Here is an 18,201-nt window from a genome sequence, read left to right as displayed (position 1 = left end):
GGACCGGAGAGAGGAGAAAAGCTCTCTTTACTGAATCAAAGAACCGTCCTAAAGGGCCTGTGCCTGGGACCCATGTTCAGGTGAAGGGCACGTGGAGGTCCGCGTCCATTTGCCTGAACAGCCTATGCCGGCTGCCGTGACGGGGCCCGCCCCCGGTGTCCTGTCTGGGAGACGGCTTCAGCTGGCCACACCCACACTCTGTGCCAACCCTGCTACAGTTCTTCCTGCCCTGTGTCTCCTACTGTTTCCCCTACTTGGCCGGGAGCATTTGGAGGCCAGTAAACAGGTCTCATCCACTGTCATGCTTGAGGACACCTCCGCAGTGCCAGGCACTGTGAGCACTCGAGAACTCTATGTTAAAGAAGGAATGAGCAAACGCACCGTAGCTAACAGTGACAGCTTGGGGCAATGCCATGGGGACACAACAGCCTTCAGGAACATGCCGACATCACCCATCACCATCTGGGGGCTCAGGGGTTCTGCTCGGCCCTCAGCCCATCTGAGTGACTTCCCACCCATGGGGCTTCATCTTTTCAAACGGCCCTCCCGCCTGTTCCTTCCTCCCCTCTGAACAAAGGAGGCACACAAATATTCACTCAGGGAGTGCGCTGTCTAGTTTTGCTTTCCAGCCTGCTTCTCCCTCGACACTGACAGTCACAGACCCCGTCCCCTGTTGCTTCCACACATGACTGCTGCCTGTTCCAAATCCTGACCAGTGTCCCAGCCCCTGATGGCCCTGCCTCCCCAGCTTAGTCCCTGGAGCCCACCAAAGCCACCAAGGATCAAAGGAGCCACTGAAGACACGAGTGCCACTGCCTGGAGACTCGATGGGACCGCAAAGAGGCCACCTGCAGGCAGGTGGGGATGTCACCATCTCCAGGGTACAGCCATGCTGCTGACCCAAGCCACCTGCTCAGACACTCAGCTCTACAGGTCGCCCAGCTTTTTTTAGGAAGGACAGAAAGTAACCATTTTGGGTTCTGTGGGCCATATGGACTCTCACAACTAGTCAACTCTGCTGTTGTTGCACAAAATTATCCATATGTGATAAACGAATGAACATGGCTGTGTCCCAATAAAACTTTATTTACAAACACAGGCAACGGGCTGGATTTGGCCCCCTACCTCACTTAACTGAGAGGGCCAGTGAGTGTGGGAACTGCCGTAGTGCTCGGACTCTCTGACACCTTGAGAACTCTGCATGTAACACTTTATTCTTAGGAGAATCTCCTTGGACCATCTCACGGCTTGCTGGACATTTACCAGGCTTTTACTATCCTGATATCCCAGCCTAGCTGAGCCATGCCCTTGGCTATGGTACCTCCCATAACCTTTAACCTTGAGAACCACAACAGACACCAGTACCATCCCAGACCAAGCAGAGATTTACCCTCACGTCCCTGGCACAGACTGGCCAAACACCGCTATGCTTTGGGAGGACGGACAGACCCCATCTCCTAGGATACACATTCTCCCACCAGTGCCCGCCATCACCGGCCCCTCCCTCAGGCCCACTCCTCTGTGGTTCTTTCTGGCCCTACTGTTCCCAAGGCAGCAGGGAGGAACGCTCGCATTGGCAGACCGGACGTCACAGCCCCATAGGGGAGCCTCTTCAACGCCCCCGTCCACCATCCTTCCTGGCCCTTGAGCCCTCGGAGTAGCTGTGGACCCTGGGGGGACACTAGACACTTGCCCTGAACTCTGTCTTCAAACAGAAAGAGATGCTGGAGTTCCCGGCTGCCTGGTGAGGGTCCACAGCTTCCCGCCTGGGCCGTTTCTGGGGCTCAGTATGTGTCCGGGGGTTACCTCTCCCTGCTCACCTGCTTGGAGTTGGTCAGGTAGAGCTTGGCTGCCAGATTGATGACCTGCAGCTTGACAATGTCCTCCTCCGCCGTGAAGGACTTGGCCATTTTCCTCAGGACGTCAGGTGCGATCTTGGGGACATGCTCACAGTACTCGCCGATGAGCCACAGGATGCTGGCTCTGGCCATGGGCACCTGCGGGTGTGCGGGAGCGGTCAGGACCCGGGTATGTGTGGACGTGCGGGTGGGCACGTGGCCAGCCGAGCAAATGCCATGCCTCCATCTGTGCTGGCCAATGAACAGTGGGGTCCTTGGGAAACGGGCCAGGGGGCTCAAGGGATGCCTTATTCGAAAGTTTCAACTTCACAGGACAAAGAGAAAAACACGAGGTCCGTCCATCGGCAAGAGCTTCAGAGAAAATGTGAGCCGTGGTACAGGCCGTGGAGCTCAGCAAGGGACCCACAGGGGGGAAAGCGAGGCTTAGGCAACCTGTGAGGGTCACCTGGTCCCCTTTCCACCTGCGGTCCTTTCGGAGCCTGGATGGAAGGTATGGAAGCTGATTTCACGAAGGCTATAGTGTTTAATCACCAGGCTTTAAAATCACGGAGGAAGCTTGGATGGGAGGGCAAGCGGGGGCACGCCCTCACCTGGATGTTGTCAGTGAGCTTGGCCAGGTGTTTGATGATCTCGCCGTGCTGTGCCGGCTGCATCTGCAGCAGCTTCTTGATGACAACCACGGACTCTGCCACCACCAGCTCTGCCAGCCGGGAAGTGAGTGTGTGGGCCCCGGGTGGTGAGGCGGCCACGCGCGGGGGAGTGCACGCGCCTGCCCTGCTCGCTCCCAGACCCTCAGCCCTCTTCCACGGCTCCCTGCACTCTCCAGTGGCTCTCAGAGATGCGGCCACACTTAGACGCTGAGGTGGGTGGACAGACGAACATGCATCATGCCCGGACAGACAGGCCTGTCAGACGCCCTCTGCTCATCAAAGGAGGACACGCAGACCAACACTGACCGTCACGATTAGATAGCAGCTGCACCAGGCCATTGAGGCAGGTGTCACGGACTCGGCCGATGTTAGTGGCACAGCGCCCGATGGCCTGGATCGTGGCCGCTACGAAGTCCTTGTCCATGCTGCGGATGTAGGTCTGTGGGACACCACAACAGAGTGACCCCTGCTGGCCATGACCCCCTTCCCCATGATTCTGGCATGAGAGTGGCCTTCCGGGAAGGCTGTCACCCCTCATTCAATGACTGTCACCCCAGAGACAAAATTCTGGGAGAGGGAGTGACCCTCTTACCCATCCCACAGTGATTCCCGGGCCCACAGCCAGCAGAAGACACTGGGAGGGGGTCTAAGACAACCATTTCTCTACTTCTGGCTCTGAAGAGAAGAGCGGCCCATCAGGACGATTGTCACTGAGCACAAGGAGCTTCCGGGCAACTCTCCGGGGTCCCTCCCCTGGGAGCTGGGCCTGGCCCGTACCTGGAATTCCCGAAGGACAGTAGGGATGTTGGTCTCATTGGCCAGGTTGGTCAACACCTCCAGCTGCGGGGAGGCAAAAAAAATGGGCGGGGCAGCCAGTGGGCTTTGTGTATTTCCATAACCCCTGGTCCCAAACACACTTCCCAGGCCAGGAAACAATCCTACAGGCAGCCCTGCATCATCCTTAAACTGATGAAGGAAATGACAGATTGTGAAACTTGTCCAAAGTGCAGAAAGACCAGTTTGCTTCCTAAATGGATTCCCTGAGTTCGCGGATAGACAGCATGAGCATGTCACCCTCCACCTCCACTGAAAACTGAAAACAAAGCATCCTATTGCTTTTAGGATAAAGGGCAACATTCCTACCATGGTCTATAAAACTCCACAAGCCAACCACTGTCTACCTCTGTCCTCACACTGCTCTCCCCCTTACCCTCCATGCCCGTCATACTGGCTTTTTGTCAGACCTCTTCCTGCCTCAGGGCCTTTGCATATACTGCTTCCTCCCTGTGAAGCAGTTCCTGCCATTCCTGTCCCTGCATTCGCCTAGACAATTCACGTTCATTTCTCAGGCTCAGCTCAAGCCTCACCTTCTGGAGGAAAGCTTCCTTGGCACCAGACTAGACCAGGGCCTCCTCTGTGCTGACAGCCCTCTCCACTTCTCTTTCTGACCATATTTCTCAAATGGATTTTTACATTTGTTTTGCAATTAGCTGCTCAGTGTCTCTTCTCATTCCACTAGACTGTAAGCTCCAAAGGGCAAAGTGTTTGATGAGTCTGTCATCCCTCGTACCCCGAGATCTAGCTGTGACTGACACGTAGTAGATGCTCAGAGTTGGGATTAACTGCCGCTGAATGAAATTACTCAGTAAGGAGAAGGCAGAGCGGGAATGGAATGTGGGTAGGGGCTCCTGACACCACTTCTGTGGGTGTATGTTTGCGTGAACGCCTGATGGGGGTGGGTGTGTGGGGAAAGGAACACGGTGGGTGGAAGACAGGAGACCACAGTGGGGGCAAAGGAGGAACTCAGGAGTCAACAGAACTGACTCTGCACTAGGGAACTTGGGTCTACATTTTTATAAACGGGAGACAATGTCTGCTTCTTTAGTTTATTATGAAAATCAGTTTACTTTACATGTGAAAAGCGGCAGAGGTTTAACAGGTGATAGGCCAAGGTTCTCTCAGCAGCCCAGCTTCCAGAGCAAACACTTCTGACTCAGCAGCCCTGCGCCCAGCCCCAGAACCAGGCAGGCACCACGGTGGCCACTGCGGATGTCCCGGTTTGTGGGTGGGGAAGGGAGGGAGGCGGAAAGCCAGCCTCACTCACCTTCAGGATCTTGATCTGGGTCGGGTCCGTGGATCTGATGTAGAAGCTCTTCAGGTAGGGCTCGAACATACCCTGGCGCAAGAGAGGCGGCCCCAGGACGCTCCTTCACAGCCCGAGCGGGCCTAGCTCCCAGAGCTCCCCCAGCTCTCCCAACCAGAGGCACAGAATCCCTCCTGCCCCCCCCCACCGCACTGTCCTCCCACACCCATCTCAGACGTGACCGCGTCTTTCTTCTCTGGGTTTTCCTCCCTCAGCAGCTCTCAGGATCCAGGCCCTGCTCCTCGTCCTGCGCTTGGGGTCTGCCTTTTCCCACGCTCCCCCCAGCTAAGGTATCCCCGTCCTGCCGTCCAGGGGCCACCCGCACCCATAGGCGCCGCTCCCCCGACCACCACGCAGGACGTGCTCACCCGGCGCTTGATGGACATGGTGGCCACGTTCTGGAGCACCACGTACTGCACCTCACTACGGGGGGAACAGGTCAGAGGTACCCTGGGCCCTCCGCCCGGGCGAGGGACAGAGAGCCGAGGGTAGGGAGGTGGGCCAAATAGGAGGGAGGGGAGGGCGCCAGTCGGGGGTGGGCACTAACGGGGTCAGTATGGCGCGGGGCTGGGGGGGGTAGGGGGGAAGAGTGGGGCACGACCTGTGCACCCAGGGTCGGAGAAAAGCTGGGAGGGCCTGCTTACCCCTCCTGAAATGGGCAGCGTGGGTGGATGTAGGTCAGCCCGCGGGGGGGTGGGGGCTGCCCACCCCAGCCACCCCTCCCCGCGCCAGTGGGGCAGGCGGGGGGGGGGGGGGGGCGGGGGCAGGGCAGGCAGTGGGTGGGGGGCGCACCTGTGGCTGCGCAGCAGACGCACCAGCGCCTTGGCGATGACGCCCACCTCCGCCTTGGGCGCCAGGTGGAAGTAGAGCTGTGCCACCGCCATGACCACCGCGGCGCTGCGGCTCTGCAGCAGCGGCTTCGTGTTGCGCAGCAGCAGCCGGTGGTCGGGGTCCATGACGTAGGGCTTTCGGGTGGGCACTGTTGAGGTGGCTGCCTCCTCCGAGCCCGGGCCCTTGGCCTCATCCTCTTCTGAGCCGTAGAAGGCTTTCTCGGGGTTCTCCTCCAGCAGAGATTCCTAGGCGGAGATGGGGGGGTGGCAGGGTGGGGGGCAGTGGGCGCCTCCTCCAGGCCGCCCTCCCCACCGCGCTGCTGGGGGCGGGGCCCACTCACGTTCTGCGTGGGGCTCAGGAACTGCGTGCGCGCGTAGCGGGTGAGCATGCTGATGATGACCACCTGGCCCCACTCCTCCACGTCGATGAGCAGGTTGCAGAGTTTCCGGTAGTTCTTGTGAATCAGGTCGATGCGCTCCGGGCAGACCTCCTCGAAGGCCATCACCACGCTGCCCGCCACCAGCTGGGGAACAGACAGGGCAAGAGAGCGTGAACAGGAAGGGCAGAGGGCCCCTGGGCCCCTCTTTTCCACCACCCATCCGTGTGTGCTCGTGTACACACCGTGGTCTTGTCGGCCAGAAGCTTCTCAATGACCTCGATCAGCTGGTCCTTCTGGTCAGAATCCAAACTGAAGGAGAAACGGTTGTGAGGGAATTACCCCTCCGCCCTCCCCAGCCTTCCCAGTATCTGCTCACACTGTGCTCACCACCCCCACCCCAACCTTATTGGTAGACGTGTGAGCTGCCACCAACACTGTCCTCCATCTCTATCAGTTCCCCAAACCGTCTCAAACCATCCGAAGCACAAGAGAAGAAGGGCAATTTGCAAGACTTGGGAGAGCCCAGGGGTGGGTTGGGGGCTTGGGGCCACCCCCTGAGGAGTGAAGGGCTAGGTTGGGGGCGTACCTGTAGAGTTTAGGGATGGCGTGAGCAGCTGTCTTCCGTACATAGGGTGACATGTCCGAGGCAGCTTCCTTGATGGCCAGCATCATGATGGGCACGATGATGGGCACCCGGATGCTAGAGAGGACGCGGAGGGCACTGGCGCGAATCAGCTGGTTGGGGTCCTAGGAGCAGAGGTGGAGGCAGAGCCCTAAGAGAGCACAGTGGCCTGATTGGAAAGGCCATGTCAGTGGAACTCACTGTCCCTAGCTACCAGCAGTTCCTGTCTCCCTGAATGAAGTGCCAGTCCTAGGGACCCGGGGGAGAGGGAGTGGGGACCACTTGGAACTGACTCTCATCCCCGCTGCAGAAATCTGACACCGGAACAGTTGTGGCAGTGCGTTGCTTCATTTTTCAGGAAGAGGGAAAATCTTCCAGGATACCTAGAGATCCTGAAACACTTCCTGGTCCTTGGGTGGGATTTGGGGTGGGGGAGGTCTTTGTATTTATGCCAGAGGTGACTGCCTGCAAATTCAAACTGGCCTCCTTTGCGGAGTTCATCGTTAATACTCCTTCCCCCCAGCAACCTCCCAGAAGTTGCTCTTCTTCCTCTTCCTTCAGTGTTTAGAACAGACGGGCACAGGAGCCTCTTCTTTGCTCCTGTCGCCTCCAGGGCACACGGGAGCACAACCTTACACATGGTACATTGCAGTCATGTGAGAGCAATAGCAGCTGCGCTGGCTGTAAATTGCTGTGAATTTTAGAGAATGGACAATGGGAGAGGTGCCAAAACACGGACAGGTGCCTTCTTGATGTTCTAAAATGGAGGAAGAGAAGATTCACAAAATGACAGGACATGATGATGGTAATCCCTGTCAAAATTCTAGCAGCGATTTTTAAACACACAGTTTAGAAGCCTTATTTAAAAAGCAGGAGTCTGGGGGCACCTGGGTGGCTCAGTGGGTTAAAGCCTCTGCCTTCGGCTCAGGTCATGATCCTGGGGTTCTGGGATTGAGCCCCACATTGGGCTCTCTGCTCAGTGGGGAGCCTGCTTCCCCCTCTCTATCTGCTTCCCTCTCTGCCTACTTGTGATCTCTGTCTAATAAATAAAATCCTAAAAAAAATAATAAAAAGCAGGAGTCTGTATTTTCACAGAGTCAAATCATATCCTATCTACGGCTCTAACCTGTTTTTTCCCTTGTATTTGGAAATGATTATGGATTCACAGGAAGTTACTAAAAAAAGGATTTTCCTTTTTGATAGGGTAATGAGGCTGGTAGATTTTAACACTGTGGATCTTGATTTCAGCAAGCATTGGTGGGCGTCTTGTAGCCCCTGGCTGGCCATTTTTGATGCAGGCCTTTTGTTTCACTTCATATGTAAGCATTTGAAGAGCAGGACTCGTGTCTGCTTTGTCTCTGTATCTCCACAGCTCTTTGCACATGAAGGGTGTTAAGAAATTTTTCTGCTATTGAATAAGACCGTTTCTTTTTTTTTTTTTTTTCTTTTAATAAGACCGTTTCTAACCAGGTAAGAAAATGCCAGCTGACTGTATAGTTAGGTGGATCCACATCTTGGTCAAACATTGTACTTGGGGAAGGTTTATGAGCAGATTGGCGTCTGCCTGGAAACATGATACACGATGGGACTGAGTCTGCTGAGCAAACCACAGATGTGGGCTAAGGAAGCAAACACAGTCTCAGCCTGGATTGATCAAAAGAAGGGAGAATCCTTGCTGGAAATGAACGGTTCTAATCATTGCTTCTGATTGTTCTAATTGTATAATGGTCCTAATCACCTTGTTTCAACGCTAGAGGAATGAGCAGTTGTACTGAACTCACTGGAAATGGACAGTCATGTGTTTATGGCGTCTGTGCTGACCTTTGAACCCAACACACACACACACACACACACACACGCCTGAGGCAGCTCTCCTACAGGGTGAACTTTGCTGTTTTCCTCTGGGTAGAGCTCATTTGTTTTCAACAAACCCTTCAGTCCTCCTCACCGAATTCCAGAGTCATTGTTCTCCACAGAAACCCAGGATAGGAGCCCCCGCTGGTGCCAAGGCTCTGACCGGCAAAGGCAAGGAACCTGGTCAGCAGGCCCCTCACAGAGTGGGCCTTAAGGAGGGGACTTCTGTCTGGTTGTGGCCACAATTCCTTTATACCAAGGGGGCAGGGAGCCCAGGGCTCTCCATGTTCAGGGGCTCGATGGTTCCTGTTCCCAGCCGCCATCATCACAGGCTCCTCAGGGGAGGAGCGACACAGCCTCTGGGCACCCACCCCACGTCTCCTGGCCCTTGGGAGCTGGCCTCCCCCCACTGAGGGTCCTGCTGTTCCTCTGCTCTGCCGCGGACCCTCCCCACTCCAGGCAGGTGGGGCCCCAGGCTGCCCCCCACACACACACCGGCCTCTCCCAGGGCCACTCCTCCGGCACAGGGGGGCAAAGCGACCCCTCTGACCTTGAGGCCGCGCTGGAAGGTGGAGATGGACAGCAAGGCCAGGTCCTGCTGTTCCTCGGCGTAGCGCACCAGGTACACGTAAACGAGCTTCTTCACCTGGAGAAGGCGGTTTCTCAGCGCGATGGCGCCCCCCACCCACCCCAGGAGATGTCGCCACCCTTGGGCTGCGGTCCCGGAGACCATTTCTTCCCATGGGGGGAGAGTGTCCCCGGTGTGCCCAGGGCCTCCGCTCGACACGCAAACAGTGTCTTCTCCTGAACCGAGGGCGCTCTGAGCAAGCCAGGCCCGGGGGGCTGGACTGTCCTCCTCAGCCCAACCAGCGGGAGCGTGGGGACCCCTCCCGGGAGGCGCTCACCTCTATGTTCTTGCAGGCCACGTTCTTCACCACGGCGGGGAACAGGTCTGAGGCGTTCTTTCCCCGGGCGATCATCTGGGGCGTGGGGCCAAGGGAGGGGGAGGAAAAGTGGGGAGGCCCACGCTTACCATGGAAGGTCCGCAGGGAGCCGAGGGGAGCTGCTCTCTGATCCCTGCCCCCAACCCCGAGGACACCTTCCTCACTCACAGCCACGATCCTCTTCATGGCCTCCAGCTTGAGGGAATCCTTGTTGGTGTCCAGCATCTCCTTCAGGTCGTCATGCCTGGCGGGTGTGGGAGGCACAGGAGGTCAGCAGGGTCATCCGTCCGGAGCCAGGCAGGAAGAAGGGACCTGGGCAGGGGACCTGGGGTCGGGAGAAATGGGGGCCAGCCCATGGTACGGGCTGATCTGGGTCCCCCACCAAAGAGATGTTGAAGTCCTAACCCCGAGGACCCCAGAAGGTGACCCTCTTTGGAAACGGTTGCCAGAGTTGTAATGAGGAGGAAGTCACACGGGAGTATGGCCGATGCAGTGTTTCTGGTGTTCTTCTAAGAAGGTGGCCATGTGGACAGAGAGACACAAGGGATGCCAGGTGAAGGCAGAGAATTGGGGTGATCCATCTCCACGTCAAGGAATACCAGGGATTGCCAGGAAACCGCCAGAAGCCAGGAAGGGGCAAGGATCCCTCTGCAGGTTTCAGAGGGAGCATGGCCCTGCAGACCTGCCTTCTGGCCTGCCAGCCTCTGACTGTGAGACAACACACTTGTTGTTCTGAATGACGCACTCTGGGGCTCTGTGTTACGGCATCCCTAGGAAACCCCTACCGGCGGGGACCCAGAGCTGGAAGAGCAAAGGTCTGGGGCACCAAAAGTAGGGGCCCCACCCAGAAAATTGCCAGCTGGAGAGAAGGGAAAGCTCTGGAGCTCGTGGGAAGGAGTCAGTGTCCAAACAGGGACAGAATGTTCTTGCCCCAGCCCAGGTGTGTTCCCGGGTCCGGACTCCACAGACTGACCTAACTCCCAGGACTGGACGGGTCCCAGGGCTCCAGAAATCTCTTGAGATGCCCTCAGAACAAAAGCCAGAGCTGTCACTTAACATTCAACAGGGATTCCAGGCAGTTATAAAACTGTCCTGGGAGAAATAAATGAAGATTTGAATAAATGACCCCTCCACACGGCTGAAAAGAAGAGAGGTCGTCCTCAGGCCAATACATAAATTTCATGCACTGTCCAATGAAATTTCAATGAAGGCATTTTGTCAAACTTCCGGACATGGCAGCAAAATTTGCCTGGAGCTTCAAAGAATAATTTGGGGAAGAAGAGAACAATGGAGCAGTGTGACAGGCAGCTCACCCTCCAGGAACTGCAAACACAAAACAGGGCAATGACAAAAATTCCATGGTACCAGTCTAAAAACAAAGTCAAAGGTCCTAGGGGACAATTTCATCAATGGGTCTGAACTGGTACATTAGGAACAAGTAACCCACCAGTGGAAGGAAGAACCTTTCTTTCCCGCACATACACGCTGCTGGGACAGCTGCTGTGCAGCAAAGCATTGAGCTGGTCCACGCATCTCAGACCAAAAGAAACCCCACATCTGTGATTAGTTGTGAAATGATTCATATATATATATATATTTAAGATTTTTATTTATTTATTTGACAGAGATCACAAGTAGGCAGAGAGGCAGGCAGAGAGAGAGGAGGAAGCAGGCTCCCTGCTGAGCAGAGAGCCCAATGCGGGGCTCGATCCCAGGACCCTGGGATCATGACCTGAGCCGAAGGCAGAGGCTTTAACCCACTAAGCCACCCAGGTGCCGCGTGAAATGATTCTTAAACATAGAAGTGGAAGAGGAAATTTTTCTTTTCAAGGTCATAAAGTTATCAGTAACCGGATGGCTAAGGTTTAATTTTTTTTTTTTAACTTTGGTATATGAAACTACATTAAAGGAAAAAAAATAGGGGCGCCTGGGTGGCTCAGTGGGTTAAGCCGCTGCCTTCGGCTCAGGTCATGATCTCAGGGTCCTGGGATCGAGTCCCACATCGGGCTCTCTGCTCAGCAGGAAGCCTGCTTCCCTCTCTCTCTCTCTCTGCCTGCCTCTCCGTCTACTTGTGATCTCTCTCTGTCAAATAAATAAAATCTTTAAAAAAAATAAAATAAAATAAAGGAAAAAAAATAGGGCAACTGTATTCGTTTGCTAGGGCCGCCGTGACAAAGCATCACCCACCAGGTGGCTTAAACAACCTAAATTGATTTTCTCACAATTTTAGAGGCTAGAAGTCTGAGATGGTGTCAGCAGGCGTGGTTCTTCCGAGTCCTTTCCCCTTGGCTGGTGGATGGCTGTCTTCCTATATCTGCACAGGGTCTCCCACCCCTGTGTGTCCCTGTGTCCAAATTTCTTCTTCTTATAAGGACACCAGTCAGACTGGATTAGAGGCCTAAGGACCTCATTTGAACATAATCACCTCTTTAAAGACCCCTTCTCCAAATACAGTCATATTCTGAGATACTGGGGGTTATGATTTCAACACAGGAATTTGAAGGGGACACAATCCAGTCTACAATAGCAACAGAAAGGAAAATATTGGGGATGTGGCAAATTAAAATTTAATATTCAAAATGAAGTACTGATATCAATTTAAGGTCTACATCCAGCATTCACTGTCACGGCTGCCGCAAGCATAGCCACCCTCTGCTTGCCCTCCCAAGTAGACATAGCCCTGAGCTGTAGCTCCCCATTCCATGAGTAGAGTACAGTCTGGTATTCCTTGGCCAGGTACCCTTGTGCAGTGAACAACCTGCCCAACCATGCTCAGTGGAGCATGGGGCTAGGGGCTGGTGGTCAAAGACGTGAACAGAGAACTACAAATATACTCATGAGAAGAAATGTGTCTGTACACAGCTGATACAGCTGTGGGACAACTGATGTGCTCATGTGTCACCAAAACAGTTCCAAAATGTGGTGAGCAGCTGTGTGTGGGGTCCTGCACAGTTCTCTCATCTCCCAGACGATACTCTGATAACCCATAGCTTGCAACCCAGGCTAGAAAGGAATCATCGACGGTAGAAATTAAAAAGCAGTGAAACATTTAGAAACAACAGAAAACCAGAAGTCAGTGGGAACAGTGAGAGCAGGGGGGAGCAGTGAGAGCAGGACGACGGTCGCAGGCAGGCACGTGCGATGCTGCTGCAGGGAGATGAGTAGTGACGGAGGCTCAGAGGAAGAGAAGACGGGACGACCGCCGCGTGCTCTGGCTGCATCCTGCAGGAACGCCTGCGCGCCTCCACATGTGCAGAAAGGTCGGAAGTGGGGCTAAGAGATGGATGTTCCAAGGCTTTTAGGAAGTGTCTTTCCTGAACAGATTTTCTGAAGGAAAGCGAAGTAGAAAGATGAAGCCTTCCAGAACACAGAGGACTTGCTAGCTTCACATGAAGGCAAAAGATGTGCAGCCCCAGCCATCTTGATCTAAAATTCCCTCACATGGGGGACGCCCCCCAAATCAGACGGTCCTCTCACTCCCCCAAACACAGACCTGAAGGTCAGTTCCCAAGGGGCAGAGCTCAGAGAAAGAGGGACAGACCATGCAGCCGGGCCTGGACAGCACTGCAGCTGCGGCTCGTGGGAGGGAAGGAGAGCCGGGCCCCAGCGTCCCCAGGGGACAAACGCCCACCACTGAACTGCCCGGTCCTTCCACACATACACCTCACGGTCAACTCACACCTTACCAACACCTACACACCCAACACACCTGCCATCAGCGCCATCCACACACGTACCACAGACACTCCCATATGTCCCCCACACCTCCCTCCATAGACATGCCCACACCCCCCACAGACACACCTGCACCCCCAGACATACCTGCACCCCCAGACACACCTGAACCCCCAGACACACATCCCAAAGGTATCCCCACACTCCTATACCTACATCTCATAGATATATCCACACACCCCCAGACATACCTGTACCCCAGACACACGCAATTCATACGCAAACCCACACACGCCCACAAAAGCCTTCTGCAGACACACACCCACAGCCCCCAGAGAAACCCACGGTCACAGACCCACACACCTCCCGTTCAGACTCTTCCCACAAAAGCACTCTCCACATGTAAGTCCACATATCCACCAACACACACTTCCCCTACACATCCCTAGATACCCACAAACACAGACGCACCCCACAAGACCTCTCCATTCTCCCCCACACCCTCATCTGGACACATACAACCCACACAACACAGCCCCCCTATGCCTCCTCCACCACAAACCACGTACACAGATGCCCTTGGACAGAGCTGTCACTCCGGTCTCATTCCCCAGTGTCCAGCGGACTCCTGGTTGGGATTCTGGAGGATGAATTGAGGCTTCTAGGATCAAATACACACAGACTCATGGATCCTCCGGCCTCCTTCTAAGGGGTCAGCCTGGGGCGACCTCCCCGGGAGCAGCCGGAGTTTGCCGGGTCCTCTTTAGCTCTGGGTGTTCTCTAAAGCAGACTGCCTCATGCCCGGGTATCCTCGCCACTCCCAGAAATGCCACAGGCCTGTGTCAAATGCCCCAGGGCACTGCTGCAGTGCCCATACTGCCCCACCCTCCCGGCCTAGAGCCTGCACCCCAGGCCCTGGAGGCTCCTGGCCAGGCCCAGGGGAACTGAGGGAGCAGAGGGACTGGGGGTAGACAGTGCACAGAGCAGGACCCCCAAATGCCCACTAACAGACAGCAGCTCCCTCCTAGAATGGGCCCACTTCGGGCCCCATGTCTTCATAACACCAGCTCGTGTGCCCAAGAGGGAGAGGAAGTGAGGGATACACAGCAAGGCTCTGAAGCCTGGAAACTCCAGCCTCCCATGGTCAGATCCCCTTACACCACCTTCACTCTGACCTGTCCCCTGGCCTGGCCTGAGGAACTCTCCAGGGGCCAGGCAGGGGGCAGAACCTGGCACTGAGGCCAGCCGTGCTCATCCCCCCTTGATACACACCCTCCTCCCCCTCACCACCCGAACCCCAATCTACCAGGTGGGCCTTAGCCTGTCTCAGAACCTCCCCTGGAGTCCACCTGAGCCAGGACGGGGCAGGGGTGGGGGGCAGGTCAAGGTGGGATCTCAACATTATCCCCTCCCCGAGAGCTGCCGGAGTTAAGTTCAGCCCCTTCATGCCCTCAGTCCCCACACTGTGCCCCGAACACCTCCCCCTGCCCTCAGGACCCTAAATCCCAGCGGGGTCCTCCTCCTAAGGAGCTGGGACGGGGAAGAGCTTCCTTCCCAGCGTCGGGAGAGGGTCCCCAGGAGTCCTCTGTACCTCAGCGGCTGGCTCTGGCTCTGGCTCTGGCCAGGCTCTGCGCAGGGTCCCTCCAGGGGCGCTTCCGGGGCTTTGTCTTCCTCGGGGGCCTGCAGCCACCGCAGCTCCTCGGGCTGCAAGGCCTGGTACCAGGGTGGGGGCCCGCCTTCAGGGCCCAGTACGGGGCTGGCGGCCTCCTGGTCAGCCCCACGGGCCCCTCTGCCCCCTGGCCTCCCCGCGGCCCCCGGGAGCTGGAGGAACCGCTGCATCGGGCACCGCCAGGTCCTGTTCTGAGAGGAGACTGAGCTGACCTGAGAGCCAGGGACGCCTGTCGCGTCCTAGACGGCCCGCCCCCGAAACTCGGAAACCAGACGCGGGCAGGGAAGGAGGCTCTGGTTTCCTTTTCACTGCTCAGAGACAGGACTCAAGAGGGGGAGGAAGGTAGGGAGTGGGGACTGAGACACCCCAATCTCTGGCCAGGGGGCAAGCGGGGCAGGGGAGAGCTGATCCAGACAGAGGGGAGGGAAGCCCTCCTCACCTCCACTCTCCAGCCACATCTGGACCTCGGCCTCCCCAGAACCGCTCTTCCTCAGAAATCCTGAGCACCTCCTGACCACTCTGACCCGATCCCAGAGCCAGGTCCTCGATTCCTTCCTTCCTATTGGCCTTCTCTGATCTCTACTTCCTTCCTCCCCAGCCAAGGGCCTTCTGCCCCCTGGCTCCAGCCGCTCTCTCACTCACACTCACCCTGGCCATCCTGTCCGTGCTGCCCCTACCCTGCCAGGAGTAGCTGGCTTTATTTGCTGCATTTCAGACCCCTTCGATGTGCCTCAAATCCCAGCCCACCGCCTTGCTCTCTTGCTCTCAGAGCTTCGGCACCTGCTTCTCACAGAAAATGAAAGGCCTCAGACAAAATCCCCAACACCTGCTCCGCTTCTCCTTCTGCCCTCCTTCCCTTGGGCAGCAATCCTCCTCAAAGCCAGCTCCGTTCTCCCCCCCAGCTCTGTGCGCCTCTCCTCCCACCACCGAGGGGTCCCCGAGCCTTTGGTTCCCTTCATCCTCTCCCACACTACCAGCTCCTCCCAATAGCAGTTAGACTTGCTCTCCCATCCTGATAATAAATAAAAAAATAACAGCACAAATAAAATAAACAAACCTTCTTGAACTACTGATCTCCTCAGGCAACTTTTTTTCTCTCCCCTTCACAAACTTCCAGAAAGCAAATTTCCCATTTGCTGTGTATTGTATGTGTATTGTATTCACCTCTTATTTGCCCCTCTATTCACTTTCACTGGTTTTAGACACTGATAAGAATTTAGGGCTGAGGGGCCGTGACGTCTGGAACTTAAGTGGTTCAGCCAAAACTACTGAAGGCCAGAGGGTTATACAAACCAAATATGGCAGAATGTCAACAGTGGTTGGATGGAGCTGGAGGATATTCTGGTACTCCTTGTATCACGCACCCAATTTTTCTGTTTAACATTGTTCATATAGAATGTTGGGGAAAAATTATCTAGCTCCCCCTCTTTGGACTTAGCCAGACTCGTACCCCAGGACAGGAGATGGGGAGCAGAGCGGGGTTGACCTGCTCTTTGTCAAACCAACAGTGATGATTTCTTTCCCTTGTTTGTGTTTACCTTGCTGGTGGCCTCCTCCATCTTGAAAGCACATTCGGTTTTCCTCCTGTCTTTGGTTTACTTTTCCTCAATCACCTTCAAACACTTTCCCCTGCAATCTGGTCGTCCCTAACGTCTGCATCTTCCCAGTTCGTCTCTGCACTTTCTGCACGCATTTCATCAACTCTCCCTGAGTTATCTTAACTTCCTTCTGTGGCTTTGATTAATGCACATATGTTAATAACCTCTCCTGCAATCCCAGCTACCTAATAGGCTTGAATATATCCCTCAGAGCTTACAATCTGTCTGTCAAAAGCTGGGCTCAACATCATTTTCACCAACTTGCTTGTAACGTCTTTATTTCCAATAACACTGTACGGTACTACCATCTATCCAGTTACAAGAAATAGTAACCTGAGTATTATCCTTATCTTCTCCCCCGAGTTAAGCATCAGGTCTGTGACTTCTACTGCCTCAGAGGTCCTCAAATCCTCTGCCCCTCCCACAGTCTAGACCACCCTCCTGTCCCCCTCCCTTGTCTCCTGCTCAAACCAGCATATCCCCAATGTCCTCTCCACAATCCAGCCGAGAATCCTTCTAAAACGCCAATCTGGATCACCTGCTCTTGGTGAGCACTTGGCATCCTCCCACCCTCATTTCTGGTCACTCCAGGGGCTTGCACACGATTCGGGCCATACTGTATTAGCACCTACAAAACGTGTGACCTGGCTCCCCACCTCCCTACAGGATCTTTCCTCTGCCTGGAACATCCCTCTCTCTCCCCGCCCTCTGTCCTCCAGGGATAGGGACCAGCTCCTAGCATCCCTCCGACGCTCCTACAATACGGATTCTTCCCCTGTGCTCTCCTCTAGAGCCGCCAGAGGACGAGGACTGAGGGCTATCTCAGGTTCACGCCTGTATTCACAGGGACTACGAGGAGAATGGACACAGCAGCCCCTTACAAATGCTTATTTCAGGATTTACAAACAAACGAAAGAACCAACGAGTGAGCCGTGAGCCGAGTGAGCCGAAGGTCCGGGGGGGGGGGGGGGGTTGGTGGTAGAAGGGTGGGAAGTCCAGGTGGGGCTGAACTCTAGGGTCAAGGTGGGAAGCAGGAATGTGTGAGCACCGGCCAGATGGGAGGAGATGGGGGCGCGAGCGTGGGGCCAGAATGAGGGAAATGGATTTGCAGGAGGGGCCAGGCCTGCGAGGTTCCGAGGGCCCCAGCGCGGGCCTTCCTAGACAGGCCCCAGGCTCAAGCTCAGGGACGCTGACCCCTCCCCCGCGACCTGCTGGAGCCGGCTCGCCCCGCGCGAAATCGCCGGGAACCTGTAGTGCAAACCCACAGACCGCAGGCACGCCCGGGCGGGAGCGCCGGCCCCTCCCCCGCCGGCCTGCAGCCCCTCCCGGGGGCCCGGCTGGGCCTTGGCGCCGGGCGCCGGCGCGGGGAAGAGGGGCTCCCGGGCCCGGCCGCCGCGGGAGGGGGCAGGGCGGGCTTCCGGTCGGCGCGGCCGGGGCGCTGTCCATGGTGCCGGCGCGCCGCGGGCTCCCTCACCGCTTGTAGTCGGAGGAGAAGATGCCGCCGCTCGCCGGGTCGTGGCCGTACTCGGGCTCCCCGGGGCCGGCGGAGCCGCCCTTGTCTTCGCCGTAGGCGGGGGCGGCCGACATGGGGCGGGCGGGCAGAGCGCTTCGCCGGGGCGGAGGCTGGGGGCGAGGAAGCGAGCGCAGGCCGGGCTCCGCAGAGGCCGCGATCTGCGCGAGCGGAGGCAGCGCGCGGATTTATCAATCAGCGCCGCGCCGTGAGGCTCTTAAAGGCACCGGCGCGTGCGGAGCGGAGGGCGTGTCCACGGAGGGGGCGGGGCTGTGCCGCAGGGTCTGGGCCTGTCCCCACTCTCGGAAATCCCCGCCCCCTCCCCTGCCCGGGAAAGGAGACTCCTGTCCTTTAGAGGGATTCGAGGCACCTCCGCGTCCTGAGGAGGGACAGCCTTCCGGAGAGGCAGAGCGCCTTCCCTCACCCTCCCGACCACAGGGTCTCGGTGGAAGGTCCCGACCACCCGG

At 56.4% G+C, this 18,201-nt stretch overlaps 1 protein-coding gene across 2 annotated transcripts in view; it reads right to left on the bottom strand.

Annotated features, from left to right (window-relative positions):
• The window catches only part of AP3B2 (adaptor related protein complex 3 subunit beta 2), a 29,261-nt gene extending 11,309 nt beyond the window's left edge, over window positions 1-17,952 (bottom strand). For both annotated transcript variants that reach the window (XM_047739015.1, XM_047739016.1), the window contains exons 1-14: window positions 17,699-17,952; window positions 9,451-9,526; window positions 9,244-9,318; window positions 8,889-8,984; window positions 6,449-6,609; window positions 6,105-6,171; window positions 5,824-6,006; window positions 5,445-5,728; window positions 5,021-5,075; window positions 4,614-4,685; window positions 3,287-3,349; window positions 2,816-2,948; window positions 2,450-2,559; window positions 1,821-1,997 (exon numbers count right to left, since the gene is read on the bottom strand). In XM_047739015.1, coding sequence (XP_047594971.1) covers window positions 1,821-1,997; window positions 2,450-2,559; window positions 2,816-2,948; window positions 3,287-3,349; window positions 4,614-4,685; window positions 5,021-5,075; window positions 5,445-5,728; window positions 5,824-6,006; window positions 6,105-6,171; window positions 6,449-6,609; window positions 8,889-8,984; window positions 9,244-9,318; window positions 9,451-9,526; window positions 17,699-17,811 — 1,665 coding nt within the window. In that variant the 5' untranslated portion in view covers window positions 17,812-17,952. The remainder of the gene's footprint in view (window positions 1-1,820; window positions 1,998-2,449; window positions 2,560-2,815; window positions 2,949-3,286; window positions 3,350-4,613; window positions 4,686-5,020; window positions 5,076-5,444; window positions 5,729-5,823; window positions 6,007-6,104; window positions 6,172-6,448; window positions 6,610-8,888; window positions 8,985-9,243; window positions 9,319-9,450; window positions 9,527-17,698) is intronic.
• Between the last annotated feature and the right edge of the window lie 249 nt (window positions 17,953-18,201).

The sequence above is a fragment of the Lutra lutra genome, chromosome 7, assembly GCF_902655055.1.
Source record: "Lutra lutra chromosome 7, mLutLut1.2, whole genome shotgun sequence".
Classification (NCBI taxonomy): domain Eukaryota; kingdom Metazoa; phylum Chordata; class Mammalia; order Carnivora; family Mustelidae; genus Lutra; species Lutra lutra.
Note: the sequence above shows the minus strand (reverse complement) of the source record. Positions and strands in the feature narration are given on the sequence as shown.